This window comes from Dermochelys coriacea, chromosome 2 (genome assembly GCF_009764565.3).
Source record: "Dermochelys coriacea isolate rDerCor1 chromosome 2, rDerCor1.pri.v4, whole genome shotgun sequence".
Lineage (NCBI taxonomy): Eukaryota > Metazoa > Chordata > Testudines > Dermochelyidae > Dermochelys > Dermochelys coriacea.
The window spans coordinates 3327630-3348533 of record NC_050069.1 but is presented as its reverse complement, the minus strand read 5'-3'; the positions used below and the strand labels follow the sequence as shown (position 1 = coordinate 3348533).

The 20904-nt window shown below is 52.6% G+C and overlaps 3 protein-coding genes across 8 annotated transcripts in view; 2 read left to right on the top strand and 1 right to left on the bottom strand.

The window, feature by feature from the left end:
- The first annotated feature begins 749 nt into the window (after positions 1–749).
- Positions 750–4082, top strand: LOC119852326 (zinc finger protein 3-like). Its single transcript, XM_038393552.2, has one exon. It carries the CDS (start codon positions 750–752, stop codon positions 1350–1352), a length of 603 nt encoding a protein of 200 aa, XP_038249480.1. The 3' UTR covers positions 1353–4082.
- A 22-nt stretch (positions 4083–4104) lies between these two features.
- Positions 4105–12452, bottom strand: LOC119852322. The gene is made up of 2 exons (XM_038393547.2): positions 12088–12452; positions 4105–8247 (listed from the first exon to the last, which is right to left on the bottom strand). Exon 2 carries the CDS (start codon positions 8146–8148, stop codon positions 6193–6195), a length of 1956 nt encoding a protein of 651 aa, XP_038249475.1. The 5' UTR covers positions 8149–8247; positions 12088–12452; the 3' UTR covers positions 4105–6192.
- A 195-nt stretch (positions 12453–12647) lies between these two features.
- Positions 12648–20904, top strand: part of TONSL (tonsoku like, DNA repair protein) — a 25341-nt gene continuing 17084 nt past the window's right edge. For 4 of the 6 annotated variants that reach the window (XR_006279551.1, XR_006279550.1, XM_043509873.1 and 1 more), the window contains exons 1-7: positions 12684–12753; positions 15569–15664; positions 18683–18825; positions 19116–19299; positions 19952–20081; positions 20373–20544; positions 20769–20883. Coding sequence is in view for 4 of the 6 variants with exons in the window: in XM_043509873.1 (XP_043365808.1) it covers positions 12723–12753; positions 15569–15664; positions 18683–18825; positions 19116–19299; positions 19952–20081; positions 20373–20544; positions 20769–20883 (871 nt within the window). In the remaining 2 variants the exon portion in view is untranslated. Of the gene's footprint in view, positions 12754–15568; positions 15665–18682; positions 18826–19115; positions 19300–19951; positions 20082–20372; positions 20545–20768; positions 20884–20904 lie in introns of those variants that run through there. The other 2 variants (XM_038393531.2, XM_038393533.2) reach the window with 2 other exon arrangements.

Genomic DNA, 20904 nt, shown 5'->3' with positions numbered 1-20904 from the left:
TTGCCTGGTAAATGGATCCATTAGCTCTGGAGTCTGGCGGAGACCGGAAGCCTGGAGACCCACGACCCTGTTGTGAAAAGCCGCATGTCAGAGTGGAGCTGCACCACGTCATAGCATTGACAGAGCTGCTGCTTCTTTCAGTCCATTTAGGAATGCAGATGTCCGCTGTAACTCTCCACCCCCTTCACTGACATTGGGTGTAGTTCTGTCCTCGCTCATCGGTTCTGTGTTCAGATTGGCTGGTGAACCAGAATTTGCCCTCCCCTTGCTGTCCTGAGGACAGATTTTGGGGGGTTGCCTTTCTGATTTTGATCTCCTTAGCGTTTTACTTGTTTCTGCCCTACTCTTTGCAGTTTTCCTTTCTGAGATATCCTTTCTCCTGACTGCTGGACGTGATCTTGTCTAAGTTCTCTCTCCGTTCTGCAGATGATGGGCTTGAGGGTGACTCCGAAAATGAGAAAACTCTACCGGAAGATCCTGGAAAGGTGAGAACCAATGAGATGTTTTCAGACTGCTCCATGGGCAATGTTTCCCAGAGTCTGGACCAGGGAAAAGACAGTAAAAGTCAGCATGGGTTACAAACGCAGCAGAGAAAATCCACAGGGAACTGGTGGGGCAAATCCACTCTCTGCAAGAGACGTCTCAAGAAGTGCAAAGATGTGGCTGTGCACTAGAGCCTAGCTCAGAGGGGAGAGAGAACCTATAAACGTGAGGAATGGGGCAAAAGCTCCTGGCAGTGCCCAGCCCTTATGAAACACCAGAGAATCTGTATGGGAAAGAAGCCCTACAAATGCATTGCGTGTGGGAGGAGCTTCCAGCTGAGCTCAGCACTCATTAAACACCAGAGCACCCACTCCGCGAAGAAACCCTCCAAATGCCTTGGCTGCGAGAAGCCGTTCAGCTGGCGCTCCGCACTCCTGAGACACCAGAGGAGCCATGCTGAGCAGATCCCCTGCCATCCCACTGAATGTGGGGAGAGCTTCCAGCCGTGCTCTGCCTTTGCCAGACACCAGAGAATCCACTGGGCGGAGAAAAGGTGTGAGTGTGCTGAGTGCGGTAAGGCCTTTGGGCAGCGCTCGGAACTGATCAGACATCAGAGAATCCACACCAGCAAGCGATCCAACACATGCGTTGAGTGTGGGAAGAGCTTCTCTTGGAGCTCAGCCCTCGTCACGCACCGGAAGATCCACACAGGCGAGAGACCCATCAGTGCAGGGAGTGTGGGGAGTGCTTCAAGTGGAGCTTCACCCTCCTCGTCCACCAGAGGATCCGTACGGGGCAGAGACCCTACAAATGCACCAAGTGTGGGAAAGGCTTCAGTCACAGCTCAGCTCTCATTCAGCATCAAATAACGCACATGGAAGAGAGACCCTGGACCTGCTCCGAGTGTGGGAAGAGCTTCGCTCAGAGCAAATCCCTCCTTGCCCATCAGAGAACAGGGGAACAGGCCCTGTGGGTGCAGCGAGTGTGGGAGAGGCTTCCAGTGAAGTGCGGAGCTTCTCCGACACCAGGTTATCCACCTGGAGGACAGACCCTACAAATGTAGCGCCTGCGGGAAGAGCTTCAACAGCAGCTCGAACCTGACCGAGCATCAGCGAATCCACACTAGGGAGAAACCCTACAAATGTGACTTGTGCGGGAAAGGCTGCAGCCAGAAGTCATCCCTCATGGCCCATCAGGGAACCCACACGGGCGAGAGGCCCTATAAATGTCCCAGTTGTGAACAAAGGTTTAGGTGGCGCTCAACACTTATTAGACATCAGAGAATCCATGTGGAGCCAGTTGCTCTGGGGGGCATTTTCATAAAACTGCCAGGGAGCTATGTCCTGTTAAGCAGGGAGCCTGGGGGCTGCACAAGAAGGGCTGCGTTTGCTGTGGACCCCTCCCAAGAAGGGAGTAAAAGGAGGCAGCCCAAGACTTGAGCATTCACCTGCTGAGAGAGGAAATATAGTTGCTGTCGAGGAAAAAACATTGTAAAAACTCATCAGCTACTTATCTCTGAGCTGCTTGGATAGCAGGTTGTAGCCAGCGTGTTGGGGCCAGTTTTGGGGTCACTGCCTGATTCTAAGTCGGCACCAAAAAAGTCCTCATAAAAATAATATGGTGTTCAATGATAGTCTAAATGTGAATTGTGAAAAAATAACTGGCAAACCCTCTGTGCTGTGAGGGAGAGAGACTGTGTGGAGCAGGGGTGAGTTACTGAGGGGACAGTGAGAAGGCAGAGGAGAGCTAGCCATGAAAGAAAGCAGAACTGCTAAATTCAAATATATGGAGCTGAAGCCCCTATTCATTCATGCTGTGTTGGCCACAGCTGAGTGCACTGGAATTTGCATCGTGTCTGTGTCCAGGTGCGGACTGGTCCATGACTTACAAAAACCGAATCCATACACTGGAGGCGAGCTTAGGCCAGTTGGGACAGGAGCTCACTCAGCCCAAGGACTGCGAGAACAAATGACTGGCTGTGCCTCCAGGCTGCAGAGGGGGTGATGCTGATCAGTGACACTGGCTGCTTTTTCTTAGGAATGGCATAAAACCATTTTATCCTGCTTGAAACATGAAAAATAGGTTTGTGGGTGGTGGTTGTTTTTTTAAAGCCCTCCCCCTGCATTTCTGCAAAGGCTCCCTCTGATCAAGGTAACCATCTCACCCCTTTCCTTGGTCTGTATCTGATGTAGGCCCCACTACACAGGCAGTGCTTTTAGCAGCCTTGTTGCTGTCTCACCTGAACTGTCAGAAATGCCATGTTTGGGGACATGGGATTTCCCTGGGGACAAGGGAGTTTCCAGTGTGACCAGTGGCTGGAAGGTGCAGGCCTCCTCCAGCTGTGACTGTACAGGAGGTTCCTAGTTGGTTCGATGGTCAGATACACTGCCACGGCTGTGCTCGTGAGCTGGAGTGTGTAACTGAGCTGGAGTTAGTGTATTGAATGATCCCTGTGGCATAAGCTCAACACCCTCTAAGCATGGGCTGTACGTGTCTCCATCCCTTTCATGCAGCTCCCTGGTTCCCTGAAACAGTCATTGCTTATGCCGCCCACCCCGCTGCAGCCTCACTGAGGAGATCTAAAACGAAGCCATCCCGTGGTCCAGAACCTGCCTGAGCTCTTAGTTCTGGGCAGGGATGGGAGCTGTCTTATCCCTGTGAGACTGGTTGTGAACACTGCCCTGAGTCCGGTGTGTTCTGGGAGCAGCGGGGCAGTCACACACTACGGCATTTCTCGTCCTTGTGGATGGTATTTATCCAAGGGCAGTAGTTAACAGGTGGGGGTTTTGCTGGGGAGGGGGGTGTTTGAACAGGAGGGACCAATGAAAGTGTAGAATTGCTGCGTCTGGAGACTTCTGAACAATTTACATAAATAACACTCACATAATCAGTGAGGTGACAGGCAGGCTTTGAGGGTCAAAGCTGGGGTATTTGCCCGGCCGAGAAACTTGCTAGTGGGATCAGTCCAAATGCCCTCAGGCCCTCCAAAGGCTGGTCCTGGACCAGTGAGGAGGAAGGAAAGCTCACGCTCCCCAAGTCCTAGTAGCTACATCCCCCTGGCCCAGAGGTTTGTGCCTGCCTCAGCTAGGAGGGGAAGGAAGAAGAGGCTGAGTATTTCCATGCGTTGATGGGGGGGGGGGTGAGCTTCCTGCACTGGGAGGAGATGAGTCCTGTCTGCTATGGGCACAGACTGATCACATGAGTTTGGGAGGCTGACTGGTGATTTTTCCACTCATGGGGTTGGCAATGCTGATCTTGCTCACCAGGTGGCTTTTCCCAAAGAGCTTGCAGCACTAATTGTAAGTACAAGATAACTCAATAGCACATGAGTAACAGACTGTCACCACAGTGCTAATTATTTCTAGCAATTATGTTTTCACGCTTTTACTTGCCTGTCAGGTATTTTCTACATTCATAATTTACTCTACAGTTTAACAGAGTAGAGTGCGAAAGCAACAGTTGAGTCACTGTCAGAATTTTGACTTAATCTCCATGAACAGAATATTGTAATTTATACCATTTGTGGATTCTTTGGTCATCCAGCTGTATTATTTAATGAAGAGACGTAAATCAAAAAGCATAAACAGATGAAACACTTACACAGCAGCGTTCCTTTTTCTTTGAGTCTTACTTTAAATCTCTGCTCTAAAAGAACACTTAAAAAAATAATTAAGCTTTAATGTCTCTCCTATAAAGAAAAACGTAAAATTCCCCATAGCATGCTAAATCGTCCAATCCAACTCAAATAAATTTAACAAATTTTGTCAAATAACAAAAACCCATGAAGTGACACCACACATTTTAAACCCATACAGAGTGCTAAACTGAAAACAATCCAATTAAAGTAGAGCTTAGTGTGCAAAGCCTGGTGTGAAACCAAAATTCAGGTTACAATCTTCATAAGAAAGTACCCACACTGTGTTGTCAAACACTGCTAATTGCTGGGGTGTTACATTTAAGTGTGCAGCCAGAATGATCATGATAAATTCTTCAAAGCAACAACGGATCAGTAGACAAGAGATACGAGGTCTTTGTTCACAAAAGGTAAAATCCAAAAGGTGAATCCCAATGCTAATTAAAGTGAAACTGCCCACTGACAGATGCATATAAAAGTTAGTAAATTTCTTTAATTGTGGAGCTAGGACACCCTGAACCCTGGCCCCACCCCAGAGCCTTCACCCCAAACCTCTGCCCCAGCTCTGAGCCCCCTCCCACATGCTGAACCCCTTGGCCCCACCCCTTCCCACAGATCACCTCCATATTGGTGCACATAACAAAATTCATTCTGCACCTGGATGTAAAAAATTAGAGGGAACATTGGCTGTTAGGTGCTAGTACAATCAGCATCACTTAACAGTAACATGGATGCTCTTGCAGTTAGGGCACTGGACTGGAACTAAGGATCATCAGGCTCATTTCACAACTCTGCCATGTAATTCCTGTGTGATCAAGGTCAGGCAACTTACCTGTTTGTGCCTCAGCTCCTCATCTGTAAAGCGGAAATCAAGTCAATGATACTTCCCTATTTCACAGGAGTTTGGTGAAGATAAGCTCATTATTATTCACAAAGAGCTCAGATACTACAGGGGAACAACACCCTTGCCCACGAAAATTGTTTTATCATTCAATCCTTTCAAAACGAACATCTTCATGCAGGCTTATGAATCACATTATGACTTTAAGCAGCAAAAAATCCCAAATCTGCTGCTGTTTCAAAGACATGTGGAACAACGTCCATTACAAAAGTGGCTAGGCTACCTCGATCCCTGCCCTCTTGGGGATGCCTAAAGTACTGATATTCTAAACAGGAAATGAACACAAAAATTGGAACAGTTCAAGCTGGGCCCAGTGCCATGAAGAGTGAAGAATCCCTCAATCCCACTGGCTGATTGATAACACACACACGGCAGGACTGGATCCAATTCCATCACTCCCGATAGGGAGGAAAGTACAACATGATGGTGAGATGCTGTTGTTTGATTTCATCGGATCTGTGCCCTAGTATTTGCATAAACCCAAGGTACACTGGTTTAATTTAATTACACTGGTTCCAGGCATAATAAAAAAGAACAGAATTGATAAAGGTACATTGAAACCTAATCACTTATCAAGCCTGAAAGATCTAGGTAAAACCTTTCAAACCTCACTGCCTAAAATTAGGCATCTCAATTTGAACAGCTTAATAAACTAAGTAGGCTTCAGTGGGGCTGAGCACCCACCAAACCTCTGAAAACCAGATGCGTTTTTTTGTGTGCGCTTTAATATACAATTAGGTGCAAAGTTTTACATTTTTGGACATGTCACCAGATACTGCATAATCATTTCATACAAACTTTGCATCATCTTTATTCCTCAGAAGTAAAACAAAAATATAACAAGAACAGGGCAAGAAACTCCCTAGCACAGCCACAAAGAACTTTCATTGTAAAGGTATTTATATTTATGTAGAACAATGCAAACATACAGGCCTCAATTCTCTGTGCATTTATTTCTCCACTTGAGGCACGAACAGGACAGCGACAGGGCTTAAAGTCACCTGTGTTGTAGGCCAGCTCAGAGTCTGCCTGGCCCGCAAGTAATGAAGTTAAAGCAACCTCAAATATACATACTAGTTCATATTCTAACTCCATATAGTGTACTTAATGTTTTAACTTTTTTTAGAATAAGAAAATATTACTCTAATGCTATTGTATTCTACCAGCGTGTAGTCTAGACCAGAGAGGGTGGTGTGAGTGGCAACTGAAACTTCTGATCATTTGTTGCTGCTGCCACAAGCTCCTTAGCTACTCCTGTCTGCAAAAATCCAGCAAACTCGGCACATGTCATTTTATAATTGAAGTGCACGAATAGCTCAGCTTTCACCATGTCCACTTGGAGCCGATTCCTTTCATCAGCCCACAAGTTCTTCATAACACTGAAAACGCGTTCCACAAATGCATTGCTGGGTGGAACAGCAAACACGTGCTGCACGATTCTAAGCAAGTTTGGGGCCTCACAGCACTTAAAGAGTTCTACCCAGACCTCAGAGACATTGATTTGATGGTGACGGTCTTGTTGCTCCTGGCACTGTGTCGATTCAGCATCATTTATTGAACTCTTTAGGATTGGTAGCACATCATTCAATACGCACATTTCTGTAAATAATTCATCTATGTTCACTTGAATGTTCAAGTTTGTAGACAACGCACACAGTTTGTCTAGCTGAAGAGGTTCGTCCAGATTGAGCGGTGCACACAACTTATAGAAAGAGTTTTCGCTGAAATCAAACCACTTTTCCAGGTACTGTAGCATGCGTGTGTAAGCCCGTTGGGCATCGCCAACAAATTTATTCTGCTTATTAAGTGGTAGCTTCTTCAGGAACTGTGTCACTTTGTACCCATAGAAGCCTTTCTCTTGTCGATTCTGAATCTCTCTTCTCAGCTTGTTGAATGTAGCATACAATTCGGTTACCTGAATGTAATCACTTTCAAGAACCTTTATGGTGTTGTTAAATTGGCTCATAATGTTGTGCACAAAGTAGATGTACAGTTCGGGAAGTGTAATAGTTTCATCATCAGAAACTTTGTCCTCTTGCTCAGCAAGAAAGGCCCATATTGCGCGGCTCACATCTTCCTCTCCTTTGTTCACAAAGTAAGATTTGAGTGCAGGCCAATCCTTCAGTAACCTGTCTACGGCAGTGAAAAGGGTCAGAAAACGTTTAGGTACCTGGTGTAAGATTTCTAAATATTCTGTCTCCATGAAGTCAAAGAATTCTTTAAGTTCACTGATATTCTTTGCACTGGATGAGAATTCACTGAAGACCTTGATGACCAAATATTCTACATCGTAAGAGAGCATATTCAAGCCATGTTTCGCTGTATTGTGTACTATGTGAGCACTGCAATACCCTGGCACAAGGTTTGGTAAATCCAACATTTGTTTTAGGTGCAGAAAAACAGACTTGTTTTCTCCAAAATTGACTGCTCCATATGCCACAATTTTATTCTGTATCAGACCGGAATTTTGAAGACAACTTCTTAAGTTGTTTGCGATTGCCTCTGATGTTTCGTCTGCATCCTCGAAAAAGTCTATGATAGACATGCAGAGTCCCTTATCTTTATTAAAATAGCGGACGGCAACTGGGAATAATATAGTGTTCCCTTTATTAGACACATCTGTCGCCATTGAGAAAGGTGTTGATCCAATGTCTTGCACAGCCAGTTTCAACGAATGGGGTGCTAATACATTCTCAATCAGAGCTTCTGCTTTTGTCATTCCACAGTGAATTTTGGAAGCTATCTTGGAATCAGGGAAAATGGAGTGGTACAGTTTATTTCCACAGTCTTGAGAACGGTAGCTGTGGTGGTGTTTAATTCCGTGATATGTTAAAAGCAATTCAGCCGTGCATATGTATTGTTCTTCGGCATTATCAGTCTTTATGGAGAATTTATTGCTAGTACTGGACCATACCTGTCCTTGTACTTTGATTCTGTGACCTTTTGTCTCTGCATGATGCTTAATAGCTTTTACAGAATCAAACTTAACCGTGAATTGAACACGACAAATAGAACAATATCCCGAGTCTTCACTTGCCTTTGTAAGCCAGTTCCGATACTCTGGGAGTTGTAGCCACTCATCTTTAAAAGAGCAGAGCCTTCGACTCTTTTTCTTTTCGGGTTCCGCCATTTCACCCTCGTGCTAGTCTGGCTGCAGCACAGTTCAGCCACCAGATAAAAGAGTGTTGAGTGTGTGTGGCAGTTGCTCCCCGCTGCTTGTGGTGGCGCACTAAAAAAGTTATTCAAAGAGTCAATCACCTAGTTTTTGGCAGATTGAGTATGCTAATTACAGGTTTTATTTGTTACAGGACGCTAGAAGAAGATAGACAATCGTGGTAACCCACTTTTGGTGTCCGGTCAATACTTCTGACTAGAGACTGCACAGGTCCCCTTAAAACTGGACTTTTTATATATTAGCCTCTCTAATTTGTCACAAGCTATTTTTCTGTTTTCAGTGCAGCTAAAGTTAACAGCGGTGTTTTGACCAGCTTGTGTAACATCCAGTTCTGCAAGGACATCTCTGTATATTTGCATCAGTTCAATTAGCACCACCCTGGGAACAGCATTCACCGCTGCAGCTAGCACATCAAACGGCATGCTTACAGTGTCCCCATTTTTCATGTTTGGTAGAGTATTATTAAGCCATGACAAAATGACGGGAAAACGATAAGTTAACAATATAATTTACATTGGATACCAGCTGCTCTCAAGATTAACAAAACAAGGCCCTAACATGTTGATATATTAAGTCAACCGTATTAAGATAAGAGTCAGAGTCTGGTTTTAACCTTTAAGACAGAAAACCCCCAGCCAGAAGACAGTGCACAGAGAATTTAGTTCATAACTCAACACCCGCCCCCACAACAGTGTTTATATTTACGTATCAGGTACCAGTCATTTCTTAGAATCTTCCAGTGACTGAGAAGCTGTAATTGTCAGGGGTTTCTCAGGATCACCTTCATTTGTCAGTACTAAATTGACTCAACACATGGTATCTGTTGTTTAAACCTTTGCTGAATGTTGTGTCAGAGAAGTCAGGACAGGGGCAATAGGGGGCAGGGCACTGCGGGAGCAGTCCCTGGAGCCAGAGGCAGCATTGGTCCCTGGCCAAGGGCATTCGGGGCACGATGGTGCGTAGGTGGGGGTTGATTCCTGGAGCAAGGGGTAAGGTTGCCACCCGTCTGAGTTTTTGGCTTCTGTGTCCAGGTGCGATGAGGCTGGAGAGAGCCAGAGCCTGGGAAGCTGAGAAGTCAGGACGGGCCATTACAGATAGCGAACCCGGCCATGCTCCTCAAATGCTGTGCGCTGGCAGAATCCCTCCCCCAGGTCCAGGGGCACCATTTAGGGAGGGGAGAGGGGTACTTGCTCTCCCCGAGATTCATAACCAAGCCTTGGCATGCAGGAGTGATGGCCCTTTAAGACAGGCACACAGAGGAGTGTGTGTTTGTGCACGCAGGAGTCCACAATCCCTCCCCTGAGCTCAGAGATGAAAGTAAGCGGGCATGGTCCACACAGTAGACCTACAGCAGGGCCGCTGATGATGGGGGCCAAAAGGGGCAGTTTCCCAGGGCCCGGCAATTAAAAGGGCCAAGGCTCCTGGCCAGTGCGGGAGCCCCGGGGTTCTCGTGGTAGGCTAGTGGCGGCAATGGCAAAGAGCCCTAGTCTCTTTAAATCGCGCTGAAGGGCTGGCCGGGGGAGTCTGGCCCCAGCCCCGCCCCTTCCACCCAAGGCCCCGCCCCTTCCGGTCGAGCCACCCCCGCACCTTGCTCAGGACCCTGGTTGCCCTGCGAACTGGCAAGTCCCTTAAATTACTTTCAGCCAGCCTGAGCTGTCAATCAGCTGGTGGCTCCTTTGATGCCTTTCTCGTGCACATCGCTCTGCACAGGGCACTCTGGGCTGTGCCTCCCCTGGCCAAAGCCTTGAGTTTGCACTACCTGTGCTGAACTTTCCGGGGGAGCGGGAGAGGAGGATGGGTTGCTGGTTCCTGGATCCTGTGTCTCCTTCATCCTCCAGGCTACCAGTTACAAACTTCCCTTCCCCCCTCTTCTTCCCCCCAAAAGGGTTTGAACTAATGCCTTCAGACCCTCATCTGCCAACTGGATCTATGTCACCTTTGGTGAGTTCATCATACTTTTGAGAGGCTTTCTAACCTTTCACAGCGGAAGTATATTGCAGTCTGCCAGGCAATCATGATGTCAGTAAAAGCCAGTACTTTTACTGACATGATGTAGCTTTATTTTATTATTTCCTCCACTGTTTTGCTGCCTTTTGTCGAGAAAACTCTGTGGTGTAGATAAGACCTCTAATGCCTAAGACAATGCCCTAAAGAAATTAAAGGAAAAAGCTCAGAGAGGGTAAAAGATGCTCAGCAGCAAGACAGTGGGGGTAGTTCTACATTATCCAGAGGAGTTTCTTTTCAGATCTCTTAAGCTTCTAGTTTCATCTCCAGTGTTTCAACAAAAAGAGCAAGAGCTGCCCCCAGAATGCCCCGTCAATTATCTAGGCCCGAGTATTGGATGATGATAACTTGTGATGGATGTGTTTAAGGATCTAGCCCTTGGTTTAACTTTATATCTAGGTACTGTCTTGTAAAATGGCTTGCTTTCCTCCCGGAAAGGTTCTCTTGTGGATGATCTCCATACATAGTTTTACCATAGTTAATTCATTGCAATTGGTGGTCCTACACAAAGTCTAATGTTACTAGAAGGCAATGTTTGTTCCAGTCTTTACAGAAGTTCTATCAAGTAAGTTCTACTAATTAGGTACACTTTAATACTTCCAGTAAGATGTGCTAAATGAATTCTTCACTATAGCACGCCACTTAGGGAGGGCTTTTAGCAGAGAATCCCTATCCATAGCTGTCTCTAGCACAGTTTCCAATGGAAATTGCAAACGGGCAAATTCTGCCCTCCTTTGCACTGCTGAAATTGGAGTAACTGCATGGGTTTCAACCATTATTCTGAATTTGGAGTTGTGTAAATGAGAACAGAATATGGCCCATTTTATTTCATTATTAGTTTTGATCTTACTGATGCAAGATTTTGAACAATATATTTTGACCTCCTTATTATAAACCTAAGGTTCACTGAAATTTTACTACATGTAGAATTTCAATCCATCATTTGTGCATTGAAAAAGTAAGACTACAAAAAGTACTGCTATTTAAAGTGCTTCAGTTGTGGGTGCCATGAAACAACCTTTGAGTTAGGGTGTGATAAAATATTGTCATTCCAATCGCTGTAGTACCGCAAAGTTTAAAGAAGTTTAAACTTTTCCAGAGCACTTGTCAACCTGTGGAACTCCTTGCCAGAGGATGTTGTAAAGGCCAAGACTGTAACAGGGTTCAAAAAAGAACTAGATAAAATTCATGGAGGATAGGTCCATCAATGGTTATTAGCCAGGATGGGCAGGGACGGTGTCCCTAGTCTCTGTTTGCCAGAAGCTGGGAATGGGTGACAGGGGATGGATCACTTGATGATTCCTGTTCTGTTCATCCCCTCTGGGCACTTGGCGTTGGCTGCTGTCGGAAGACAGGACACTGAGCTAGACGACCCAGTATGGTTTATGTACTGTACCCCTTGCAAGAGTCTGATTTGTCTTGGGCATCCCCAAGTTTCACCTCACTTGAAAACGACTTGCTTAGAAACCAGACATACACAGAAGTACCCCAGCCCCCTAGAGCTGGAAAAGGGCTTACGGGCTCATTTTTGCCATATAATTCTACAATAGGTCACTTGGAAGATGCGCAATTGTACTTACACTTCGGGGTACAGTCTAAACCAGGCATTGTCTGTATGAAATCGGACTTTGTCCTGACTTGGCGAGTGCTTTTTACGTCGCCTGTGGTAGAAGCAGGCAAACATCTCGCTGAAATCTGGGACCCCCCCCCCCCGGAAGAGCTCTGGCTGCCCGCAGGCTACGCGCCCCCCCCACGTGGAGACCCACTGGGTTAAAGCGGAGGCGGTGGGTTATTTTTGAAACCGATTCGTGTCTGCCCCGTAGCGCCCGGAATCCCGGGGAGAGTCGCCCCCCTCCATGGTGCCCCTGCCCGGGCAGCGCCGGTACCTACCGGTCCGCGGGAGCCCGTGCCAGGTGCTCCTCCAGCAGCAGCTGCTCTGCCGGCCAGATGGCACTTACCGCGGTGACCGGACTTTTGGTGTCCAGTCAGCCGCGCCGACCGGACACCGAGCCGATCCCCTTTGCACCCGGCCGCCAGCCGCTGGGCTCCGGCCCGCAGAGCTCCAGGCAGACACGTTTGCGATGCAAAGGCGCTTTCCTCTCTCCGCTCGCAGGACTACATGTCCCAGCATGCAACGCTGCCTGACCGCCGGAGCCCCCCCTGGACCCAATGGACCGGCCCGCGCCACGGCAAGGCGGGAAGGTTCCACCTGTAGGGCGGAGCGGGGCGCCGTTGCGCGGCATGCTGGGAGCTGTAGTTCTGGGCCGCGAGAGGTGCGTTGCCTGCTGAGAGTTGTCCCGCGGATGGATTTCCTTTGCAGCCTATCAGAAGAGAGACCTGCCCTTTTGAGGGCGGGACTGGCGTGCTTAGTTTGTGATTGGCTCCGTTTCCTGGGAGGGCGGTGCCTGATAGCCAATGAGAGGACAGCGCTGGGGATCGGCGTCCAATGGGACCGGCGCGAGGGGCGGGCTCGGTACGAACCCGGCGCGGCGCGGCGGGACGGGAGCTGGCGGCGAAGCGGGGCGATGAGCGGGGAGCGGAGCCGGGAGATCCGCCGTGAGTGCGGGGCGGGGCGGGGCGGGGCGATCGGAGGGGGGTGGGGCAGGGGACGGGGAGTGAGTGGGCCGGGCCGGGTGAGGATCTGGGGGGGTGGGGCGGGGGGATCGGTGGGGCAGTGAGTGGGGATGTGTGGGGCAGGGGATGGGGAGTGAGTGGGCCGGGCCGGGTGAGGATCTGGGGGGGGATCAGAGGGGGGGGTGGGGTGGGGCAGTGAGTGGGGATGTGTGGGGCAGGGGACGGGGAGTGAGTGGGCCGGGCCGGGTGAGGATCTGGGGGGTGGGGCGGGGCGATCGGAGGGGGGGTGTGGTGGGGCAGGGGACGGGGAGTGAGTGGGCCGGGCTAGGTGAGGATCTGGGGGGGATCAAAGGGGGGGTGGGGTGGGGCAGTGAGTGGGGATGTGTGGGGCAGGGGATGGGGAGTGAGTGGGCTGGGCCGGGTGAGGATCTGGGGGGGGATCAGAGGGGGGGTGGGGTGGGGCAGTGAGTGGGGATGTGTGGGGCAGGGGACGGGGAGTGAGTGGGCCGGGCCGGGTGAGGATCTGGGGGGTGGGGCGGGGCGATCGGAGGGGGGTGTGGTGGGGCAGGGGACGGGGAGTGAGTGGGCCCGGCTGGGTGAGGATCTGGGGGGGATCAAAGGGGGGGTGGGGTGGGGCAGTGAGTGGGGATGTGTGGGGCAGGGGATGGGGAGTGAGTGGGCTGGGCCGGGTGAGGATCTGGGGGGTGGGGCGGGGGGATCGGAGGGGGGTGTGGTGGGGCAGGGGACGGGGAGTGAGTGGGCCGGGCTGGGTGAGGATCTGGGGGGTGGGGCAGTGAGTGGGGATGTGTGGGGCAGGGGACGGGGAGTGAGTGGGCCGGGTGGGGCGGTGGGTGGTATTGGAGGGGTGGGGTGGGGCTGGGGTACTTGGGAAGGGGGATTGGAGGGGGTGGGGTGAGCAGTGGGTGGGGCAGGGGGGAATCGGGGTAGGGGGGCCGGGGAGATGAATGGGATGGGACAGGTGGGGATGTGTGGGGCCGGGGCCGGGTGTGCATCTGAGGGGGTGCGGCAGTATGTGGTATCGAGTATGAGAGGTGTGTGGTAGGGATATGTGGGGCTGGGGTTCTTGCGGCGGGGGGATCTGAGCTGTGGGGCAGTGGTGTGTGGGACGGGTGGCATGGGGGCGGGAGGCGGTAGGGGTGGCGGCTCGTGCAGGGAGGAATCGGGGTGTGTGGGGTGCGGGGAGATTGGAGGGGCAGGGATGTGTGAGGCTGGGGTACTTGGGACAGGGGAATTGGAGCAGGGTGAGGTGGGGATGTGTGGGCTGGGGCAGAGGGTGGGGCAGGAGAGAATGTGGGGAGAGTATTTGGGGGTGGGCTCATTGAGCTGGGCCCTTGGGCTGGGGATTGGAGCTGGGTGGGGAGTGGGATAGGGGAGGGTGTCAAGGTGGTATTTGGAGATGGGATCATTGAGCTGGGCTCTTGGGCTGGGGATCTAGGCAGTGGGGCAAGGGGGTTCTGGGCAGTATTTTGGGGGGTGGGATTTAGGGTTGGGGTCCATAGTTGCTTACGTAAAATAAAGCCCCTAATATCATAGAATATCAGGGTTGGAAGGGACCTCAGCAGGTTCTAGTCCACCCCCCTGCTCAAAGCAGGACCAACCCCAACTAAATCATCCCAACCAGGGCTTTGTCAAGCCTGACCTTGAAAACCTCTAAGGAAGGAGATTCCACCACCTCCCTAGGTAACCGATTCCAGTGTTTCACCACCCTCCTAGTGAAAAAGTTTTTCCTAATATCCAGCCTAAACCTCCCCCACTGCAACTTGAGACCATTACTCCTCGTTCTGTCATCTGCTACCACTGAGAACAGTTTAGATCCATCCTCTTTGGAACCTCCTTTCAGGTAGTTGAAAGCCGCTATCAAATCCCCCCTCATTCTTCTCTTCCGCAGACTAAACAATCCCAGTTCCCTCAGCCTCTCCTCGTAAGTCGTGTGTTCCAGTCCCCTAATCATTTTTGTTGCCCTCCACTGGACGTTTTCCAATTTTTCCACATCCTTCTTGCAGTGTGGGGCCCAAAACTGGACACACTACTCCAGATGAGGCCTCACCAAAGTCGAATAGAGGGGAACGATGACATCCCTCGATCTGCTGCCAATGCCCCTACTTATACATCCCAAAATGCCATTGGCCGCCTTGGCAACAAGGGCACACTGTTGACTCACATCCAGCTTCTCGTCCACTGTAACCCCTAGGTCCTGGATAGGGCAGGCTGGGAGAGGGGTGGAGATGGGTGGTATCCTGGGGTGGGGGGAGCCCTGGTGGGTTTGGGATTCTTGTGACTGGTACTGGGGTGTAGCTGGGACCGATGGGGGAGCCAGATGTGATGGGGGAGCCAGATGTGAGAGGGCAGGGCAGGGCCCAGGACCGGGGTCGCAGGAGTTCACTCCCTGTAACTAGCCTAGGGGCCCTGCCCTTAGTTTTGGAGGGGTTCGCTGGGCCGGAGGGGGCCCCGGGTTCTGAGTGGGAAGGATGCACTGGCAGGACCTGGGCTCATCTCCTGGCCGTGACACCAACTAGCTGGGCTACCCTGGGCACATCTTGTCCATCCTTCTCTGGGACTCGGTCCCCGGGGGCTGATGGTGCTTCCCCACCTGCAGGGAGTGCGCAGGCAGGTTGGGGGTCGTAGGAAAACCTGTCCATGGTGATTTGCTGCCCTGTGCTGGACGCTCCCTTGGTGCCTAGTTAGGTGGCCAATGACTCTGCGCCAGAGGGATTTGGTGCTAACAGGCTGCAGGGGCGTGACAGGCGCTGATGGTTTTTCTCCTGCTGCCCCACAGAGCTCCAGAAGGCGAAAGACAAGGCCCAGAGGAATGGGAACCTGAAGGAGGAAGCTGCCATTTGTAACCAGCTTGGGGAGATCTTGGCTAGACATGGTGAGTTGGTCCCTGTGCCCTGCTCCTGGTGTTCAGGGTGGCTGGCTTGCTCCTGTCTGTCTCTGGTGACTGAGGCTGACTTTGTGGGAGATGGGGCCTGGAGAGCCCTTTGCCCATATAGGTTTTGGGGCCCTTCCTCTGCGCCATGCCCCTCCCCCCCAGTGCCGCATGCACAGGCCAGGGATGAGATGGGATCTCTGTGCTAGGATCGGGGTCAGCCCCACTCACACTGAAGCAGGTCGCTGGCCCGTCTGATGCCCTGTCTAGTGCTGCCAGTGCATGCTGTTTCAGGAGAAGGCGGAAAGGCGGGTGGTGTGGTGCAGCGTGGGCAGAGGGGATTCTGTCTGTCCCCATGTGGGGAGCACAGTGTCCAGTAGCAGGATGTGCGATTGCCCCACTTCAGGGCCAACATTCCAGAGTTAGTCACTGTGAAATTCTCTAGGCTGTTTTTTGTCCCCGCTGCTCTGGTTATGTTCGTGGAGGCCGGGCGGAGGAGGGCGCCTGGCGCTGGGATGGCCCTTGGTTTCTGGGGAGTTAAGTCCAGAGGCTGGGACCAGCCCAGGGAAGCTGTATCTGCCGCACAGCGGACCTTCCCCCTGCTGGTGTTGCCGGAGGAGCGGGGTTGGCGACCACGCTCTCCATCCTGGAGCTTTAGGCTCGTTTGGGTGCATTGAGCCTAGGTCATGGAGCGCCTCGAAGATCAGGGCTGAGACGCTGAGCTGGGCTCTGTTGTCCAGGAAGCCAGCGGAGGGAGCGAAGGACGGGCGTGAGGTGCTGGTGGGAGCCTGTGGCGCTGAGGAGATGCTGCAGCATTCTGTACTTGCTAGAGTTTCTTACGTGCTGAAGGCTTCATGCCCAGGTGTGCCGCATTGCTGGAGCCCAGCGGAGAGTCAGTGTAAGGCCAGGAGGGACAAGCAGATTATCTCATCTGGCCACCAGCACCTGCCCGCTGGCTTCAACAACCGAAACAAGGCCAGTACACCACAGGAGGCTAGGCTGGTATGGGCAGAGAACAGGAGGGGCCAAGCAGCACCATGGCCCATAGAATCCTGGCAAGTGACCCACACCCTCCAGAAGAAGGTGAAAACCCCCCTATGTCCCTGCAATTGTGATTGGGGGGGGAAATTCCTTTCTGACCCACGTGTGGCGATCAGTCAGACCTGGAGCATGTGAGTGGGAGCAAGGCAGCCCAACCTTGTAGCATGAGATTCAAGGAGCTCTATTCATTGGCTTAACGTGACGGTTAAGGGGTGACTTGATCAGATGACTTGTACCTACATGGGGGGCACGTATTTAATACCAGGCTCTTCAGTCTCGCAGAGGAAGGTCTAACGGGGTCCAGTGGCTGGGCGTTGAAGCTAGACACATTCAGCCTGGAAATAAGGTGCACGTTTTTGACAGTGAGTGTCATTAACCACTGGACCAATTCCCCAAGGGGTGTGCCGGATTTTCCACCACTGCTCTGCTCTGGGAATGACTTGGGGGCAGGGCTCTGGCTTTTGTTACACAGGGGGTCAGCCTGTATGGTCACACTAGTCCCTTCTGGCCTGAGAATCTATGATGAGGAGAGAGCCCCAACTTCCACCCCCACCACCCGAATACGTTGGGGGGTAGATAAAAATCCCTTCCTGTCCCCTGCAGATGACCATCGGAGACCCTGAAGCATGAGCACTAGGAATATAAGACAGAAACTGGAAGGGTCCCCAGGGCTGCTACGCATTGCCCCCATCATCACAAACAGCCCTCTCATACAATCACACTCATAATTTTGTCCAGCTTGCTCTCAAACCTAACAAAGTTGTTTGTTCCCCACAACTCCTGGTGGGAGGTGGTTCCAGAACCTCCCTCCCCTTCACTGCCAGCCTGAATTTGTTCATGGCCATTTGTTGTCAGGCCAGCATTGTCCTTTAGCTTCCCTAGCTCTTCTCCCCTCCCTGGGTTTACCTGCCCGGCGTGTTACCAGAGAGTAAGGAGATCCCCTCACAGCCGCCTTTGTGCCACACTAACCAAGCCAGGCTCTTCCAGTTGCCTCTCCTGAGCCAGGCCCTGCATTCCCCTGACAAGCCGAGTCGCTCTTTGCTGCCCCTTGCCCAGTTTGAATTCACCTTTCATGGCCATGAAATTGTACTCAGTATTCCAGATCTGCCCTTCCCAGTGCTTTGTACAGTGGCATGAACACTCCCCTCTTTCTACAGGAGAGACCTGGCCTGAGACAGCCCAGGATCGCATTTGCCTGATGCATGGCTGCCTCATATTGGTGGCTCCTAGTCACCATGTTACCCACCCACACGCCCAGGTCTCTCTCCTCTTCTGTCACCTCTGGCCAATGAACCCCCAGCTTGGAGCAGAAATTCTTACGATTAGACCTTAAGTCCATGACCTTGTCCTTTGTACAACTGAATTTCATCCCATTTCTTTTACTCCAGTCTTCAAGACCATCTAGATCTTCCTGTCTAATATTCCGATCCTCCTCTGGAATGACCATCCCTCCCGACTTTGTATCATAAGCCAATTCCATTCGCCCGCTCCTGCTTTTTGTACCATGGTCATTAATAAAAATCTAGACTAAAATTGGGCCCAAGACTGATCCTTGAGGAGCTCCGCTTGGAGCCTCCCTGCAGTCTGATCATTCTCCTTTCAGCACAATCTGCTGCCTTTTCCCCTGAAGCCAGTTCCCTCCACCTTCCAGTCCTTGGGCTGAGCCCCATCTTCTCTGATTAAACTAATTTCTCATGTGACACCGTGTCTAACGCTTTCCTGCCGTCCATGTGTATTAGATCTGCTGCGTTTCCCATAACTAGAAAATCAGAGGTGACGAGGGTCATCTGCTCTCGCATCCCCAATGCTGAGTACACTTCAGATCGGAGCAGCTGAGCCCTGAGAGAGGGGGCTCTCATCCGGGGCTGGGGTTAGTGTCTCCAGTTAGTGCTGTGGCTAATGAAGCAGGTGCTGCCACTCCTGCCTTGGGCAGCAGGCTCTTTTCCCCCTCACCCCGCCTCCTTTCTCTGCTCCTGGTAGGGCGCTATCGGGAAGCGCTGGAGGAGCACCGGCAGGAGCTGCGGCTCCTGGAGAGCGTGGAGGACGTTCTTGGCTGTGCCGTGGCCCACCGGAAGATCGGGGAACGCCTGGCCGAGCTGGAGAACTACGAAGCTGCACTGAAGGTAGGAGGGTGGGGAGCTGATCAGCCGCGGGGATCGGGACTCTCCAGGGAATGGGGATGGAAGCTGATTACCCAGAGTTCAGCCCCCCTGAAGACTGCAGTGTGGGGTGGTGAGGGTGCAGCGGGGCAGGGATGAGGGGGGGAATAGCTGCAGAGGTTTAAAGGGGAACACTGGGACACGTGGCGGTAACCTCTGAGCTGTCAGCCCCGGCGAGCCCAGTTCAGAGCCAGCCTGGATCCCCAGGGCTTGGGGGTCTCCACTGAAACCTGCTCACAGTCCTGCCCCCTCAGCACCAGCGCCAGCACCTGGAGCTGGCCTGCGCCCTGTCCGACCACACCGAGCAGCAGAGGGCCTGGGCCACCATAGGCCGCACCTACATGTTCGTGGCTGAGAGCGGCCAGGCGGGCGAGGCGCTGCGGGAGGCAGAGCAGGCCTTCATGAAGAGCCTGGCCATCCTGGAGGAGAAGCTGGAAGGTGAGGGCCTGGAGGGCGTGTGGAGCTGGGAGCTGCAGGGCACAGAGCCGGGGCAGGGAGGTAAGGAAGGGCTGCCAGCTGGTGATTGGAGCGGCCACGGGAGGAAATGCTGGTCGGGTTCCCCTGTGACAGCCTGGCTGGGCGATCCCAGTACCCACACTTCACCCATTGTCCCCTCACCAGTGCTGGGATCCTCCTGGTCCCTGAGCTCCATCTTCTCCCGGGTCACGAAGGGACAGAGCCTCCGGCTTTCGTCTGGCCTGCCAGTCTCCTTGTGCCGGTTTGCAGGGCTCCAGCTGTAATCTGCAGGCCAGGCCCATGGCGCCAGCTGTTCCTGGTGCCTGTTTGACAATGAGGGATTGTGGGATATACAGGGGTACTTAGGGGACCTCCAGCCCTATATGACCTCTACGCCAGGGGTCAAGCAGGACTGTGCCCTAGACTGTCCTGCCGCTCCCATCCCTTCCCTTGGGAGATGATTCCCCCGGCGGATCCAGTCAGCCAGAGGGCAATGTTTCCTGGCACTCAGCCTGGATCTTTGTGCCAGTTGTGCTGTTCCTGGGCCCTGGAGCTCCCGCGGGGCAGATCCGGTGGGTGAGGAGCAGGGATGTCCGGAGCCGGCTGGGTAACGGGCTGGCTCTGGATGTCCCAGGGACGGTGCCGCAGCGGGAGCTGAGCGAGATGAGGGCCCGGCTTTATCTCAACCTGGGCTTGGTCTATGACAGCATGAAGGACCAGGCCAAGTGCAATTGCTACATCAAGAAGAGCATCTTCATCTCAGAGTAAGGCCCTGGCCCCTTTCTCGGGGGGAGGGGGAGGAAGGAGGTCTCTGCAGCCCCGCCGAAGACCCCTTTCCCAGGGCATGCTGGGAGGCTCCTTTCCTGGGGAAAGAGCTTGCATGTTTCCCCAGGATTCAGCCCAAAGCCCTGGCCCACCCTCTGTGGCTGCATGTGGCTGTTGGGTGAGGGGGAGCCCACTGATTGCTGGGGCTAAGGGGTGTTGCCAGCAGGGTATGTGTGTATGGGGGGGGTGACCCCGAGTCGTCCCTGGCCATGACCCCCCCCTCCCTCCAGGCAGACTCGCCTCTACGAAGACCTGTACAGGGCCTACTTCAACCTGGGCAACATCCACCTGCGGGAAGGGCAGCACTCCAAGGCCATGCGCTGCCTGGAGCGGGCGCGGGACTGCGCCCACACCATGAAGGAGAAGTGCATGGAGAGCGAGTGCTGCGCCAGCATCGCCCAGGTGAGTGCAGGGGGGCACCTGCACTTCCCCACGTGGGGACCCCCTTCCTTGTCCCTTCTGCCCACAGAGCGTCACCAGCTGCTGGGAGGCAAAGGGGCAGCTCCTCCCCCCCCCCAACCAGCGGGGGGGTGCGCTTTCTCCTGGGGTGGCTGTGAGCAATTGTACCTCCCTGGGGGCTCATCTGCCCTCCCCTTCTCTGAGTCTGATGCCCCGGTGCCTTGCAGGTGCTCCTCAGCCTAGGGGACTTTGTGGCCGCCAGGCGCTCGCTGAAGAAGGCCTACATGCTGGGCTCGCAGCAGCCCCAGCAGCGTGAGAGCATCCACAGGAGCCTGCGATACGGTGAGCGCGCCAGAGCCAAGC